General features: G+C 29.9%; 1 protein-coding gene across 1 annotated transcript in view; it reads left to right on the top strand.

Moving 5' to 3' along the window:
* Positions 1–2,105, top strand: part of LOC106463281 (serine/threonine-protein kinase Sgk1-like) — a 39,040-nt gene extending 36,935 nt beyond the window's left edge. The window contains exons 15-16 of the mRNA XM_022390724.1: positions 1,038–1,095; positions 1,336–2,105. Of these exons, the coding sequence (XP_022246432.1) occupies positions 1,038–1,095; positions 1,336–1,436 (159 nt within the window). The 3' untranslated portion in view covers positions 1,437–2,105. The remainder of the gene's footprint in view (positions 1–1,037; positions 1,096–1,335) is intronic.
* The last annotated feature ends 1,481 nt before the right edge of the window (positions 2,106–3,586 follow it).

Genomic DNA, 3,586 nt, shown 5'->3' with positions numbered 1-3,586 from the left:
TATTTCATTTTTTGGTAATATTTAACTGTTTTTAATAATTTTTGTATTGTCTTTGTGATGTCTTTTGTCATAGTTGTTGTTTCTATTTTTAGGAATATTTAACTGTTTTTAATAATTTTTGTATTGTCTTTGTGTCGTCTTTTGTCGTAGTGTTGTTTCATTTTTTGGAATATTTAACTGTTTTTACTGTTTAACTTGAGGTTCTGATGATAAAACCCATTTTTGTTTTTATGAAAACACATAAGTATATGAAGTACTATGTATTATGTTTTCTCTTAGTTTCATGGGCTGTAACAGAGATTGATCTTAATATACTGTGTTTTATTCCTTAGTATTCTCAGATGGTTTAGTTTGAAATTATTATCGTGAATAAAGAGAATTCATTTTGTTTAGGTAATGCAAGCTAAAATGAATCAAATGTTTTATTCCTGATGTTGAAATGTTCACATTTTGAAAATGCTCAAGATTTGGGTCATATTTTTTAACATTCACATAGAAAAACTCTGAAATGGTCAATGTTTTCTGTAATATACATTAATATTGTTTGAAGTTAGCTTATTTTACTTGAGTAATCATTTGCAAAATACTAAGTTTCTGAAATTATTGCTTATCATTACAGCCTATATATATATATTTGTTGCTGTAATTTATTTTAAATTTTTTCATTCATTTATTAGTCTTTCAAAATCTCAATTATGATTCTAAGTACCATGAAAGTGTCTTTTAAGATATGACAGATTTCAATAAGGGAAATGTTACTTTTAGAAGCTCATGCTTGTGATGAAATGCCCTGCAGGAAAATGTATATAGTTTTGAACTACATTACAGTGAACTTACCTTCAGATATGTTCAAGTTAGTGATGTTTACAACACTTGATTATTTAGATAAAATCTGTTTGTGTACATGATAATATGACAAAATTTACTAACAGTACTTTTAAGAATAACTTGAGAAGTGTAAATTTTTTTCTCATCATATAGTCTTGACTCAATAATCTGTTAAAAAATATGTCTGTTTTGGTTTTTATTAATTTTAGAATGGAGAATTAGACTTGAAAAATATTGATCCTGAGTTTATCAAAGAGCCTGTACCTGGTAAGTGTGTTGGTTAACATGTCTAAAACTAAGTGATGAAAAAGGTTGTTTCCAATACATTCAGCAATTGTCATGTATAACTTTTGTTTGACTTTGATATCTACCAAAGAAGTTTTTTTTAATATTTTTTCAAATCTAGGTTGTGTTTGAGTTATCAGTAAACATGTATAAGACAGGAGTTTGTAAAATATTGCTTTTAAGAAACGTTTTCCAAGGAACAGCATTTCTCTTTTGTTTCAGCCTCTGTGGGTAAAAGTCAAGGGATGAGTGCTAGTGTTCAGGATGCAGACATGGCCTTTCAGGGTTTTTCCTATGCACCTCCACTGTACCTACAGAGCTGAAGTTGATGCCTGTCCTGTAGCCTGTCAGTGATGAGCCCATACAGGGTCTTTTTTTTTTTTCACTGAAACTGAAATGATCCACTTTGTGTCCAAGGTCACAAATCAGGTGCTAGTGCTGTCTTAAGCATATTGAACAAGATTATGCAATACTACACTTAACATTTGGTATAGGGTTGGTTTCAAACATATTTTATGTTACTGAGTAACAGTGGATTATTTTAGCCATATTAAAACTAAATATACATTGTTGTAATGTATAACAAGTGCTTGTTTAAAACTTTAATAGCTCATTTATCCTATTACCACAGAAAATTTATTAGAATTCACTGGAATCTTATTATACCAGAGTCTGTAATAGCACTAGTATGCTTCTAGATAAATGAGACATAACCATAAACGTTTCCTTAGCTTAAAAGGGCTAAGAAAACCAGTAGAGTTATTAAGAGGTTGTCTGTATGTATAATTTTAGAGTTAAATGTATTAAGGAATAGTAGATACTAAGGAGAAAATTAATGTTGTTTAACTCTTTATTATACGTTTTATGTGTGTACTTACATATTGGCAATGAAAGGATTAAGATGTCTTTACTCAGATTTAACTTGGTAATGTTTTATTACACTTGATATCTCTTCAAACCAAGTCTGGTTCTGAATCTAAAAGAATATTTAATTTCTTACAAAAATCTAGTATTCTTTTTGTGTGGACATAAAAGTAAACTAAATAAAACTTTCATTTCTTAAATCTTTATTACATTGGTGTTTACCATTGTTCAATTTGTATATACATCATGTTCATTGTTTGAAATAAGATGTACAGACTGGATTAGGCCAATTATGTGTTGTCCACAATAAAGTATAGTTGTCCAAACTTGAATAAACAAGTTAGTTGACTAATAAAAATTACAAATTTGGTGTTACGTCATCCTAACTCAAATACAATACTAAAAAAGCTCAGTAGTTGATAGAAAATCATGATTTTATTGATGAAATGTAAATCGTGGTGTATAATATGTCATTGCTTACTAATTTTTCCAAAACTGAACTATATTAACAACAGACAATATGAAATGGCAACATATCAAAAACCTAAATAAGTCAACTTTACCAAAACATGCAAAATGTAAATGGTGGAAACAAATGTGGCATTATTGAAATCTTGTGAGTGCCAATCTGTTATTGCATGATGTTTTGATGAACGTTTATTGGTAAACAGTGCATGTAGTGTTTCTAATCACATTCACATGGAAATCAGAACATGGAGCACGTAGACATACTACTCATAATTTACATATTACTCTGAACATGCCTATATGGGCTAGAGGCCTAGATGCCATGGGATTGGGCCATGCTACAGTTGTCCTATAGATGATATAGTAGGACATTTGAGTTGGTCAATTGTAATTTTGGTTGTTTTGGATAACCAGAAAACATTTATTTCAAACACTGATGTTAATGAACTAATGAAATTATTACTCTGAACATGCCTATATGGGCTAGAGGCCTAGATGCCATGGGATTGGGCCATGCTACAGTTGTCCTATAGATGATATAGTAGGGCATTTGAGTTGGTCAATTGTAATTTTGGTTGTTTTGGATAACCAGAAAACATTTATTTCAAACACTGATGTTAATGAACTAATGAAATTCCTTAAGAGTAAACTAATAGTAGAAATGTTAATTGATTCAACTCTCTTGATTTTATGACTGAGTAAAGACATTATAGTGTTAAATCTCCTAAGGTCCTGGTCAATGGTAGAAATACTTTTATTGGTATATTATTATAGAAGTACATATGATAAAGTTGACTAAATGACATTGGGCAACTTTTTCATTTTAGTTATAAGGTTTAGTAAACCAGAAAGACTGTCATGTAGAAAGTTTTAAAACGATGTGTAATACTTGTTTGACTTTGTGAAGTGAGATTTAAGAAAAGGAACTGTTCTTGTTTAGCATTTAAATTTCACTTTTCTTGGTACTGTTAAGGATGTACAAGTGACCGACAAGAAATAACATCCTCAGACATTTGTTGGTGATTTCTGAAACCCATTATATATTTTTATGTGGTAGAAAGTGGTATAGGATTACAATTAATATGATACTGTAACAGTTCATTTCTACACACACACACACACACACACACACACACAACTA

The sequence above is a fragment of the Limulus polyphemus genome, unplaced genomic scaffold (genome assembly GCF_000517525.1).
Source record: "Limulus polyphemus unplaced genomic scaffold, Limulus_polyphemus-2.1.2 Scaffold1367, whole genome shotgun sequence".
NCBI lineage: Eukaryota > Metazoa > Arthropoda > Merostomata > Xiphosura > Limulidae > Limulus > Limulus polyphemus.
Note: the sequence above shows the minus strand (reverse complement) of the source record. Positions and strands in the feature narration are given on the sequence as shown.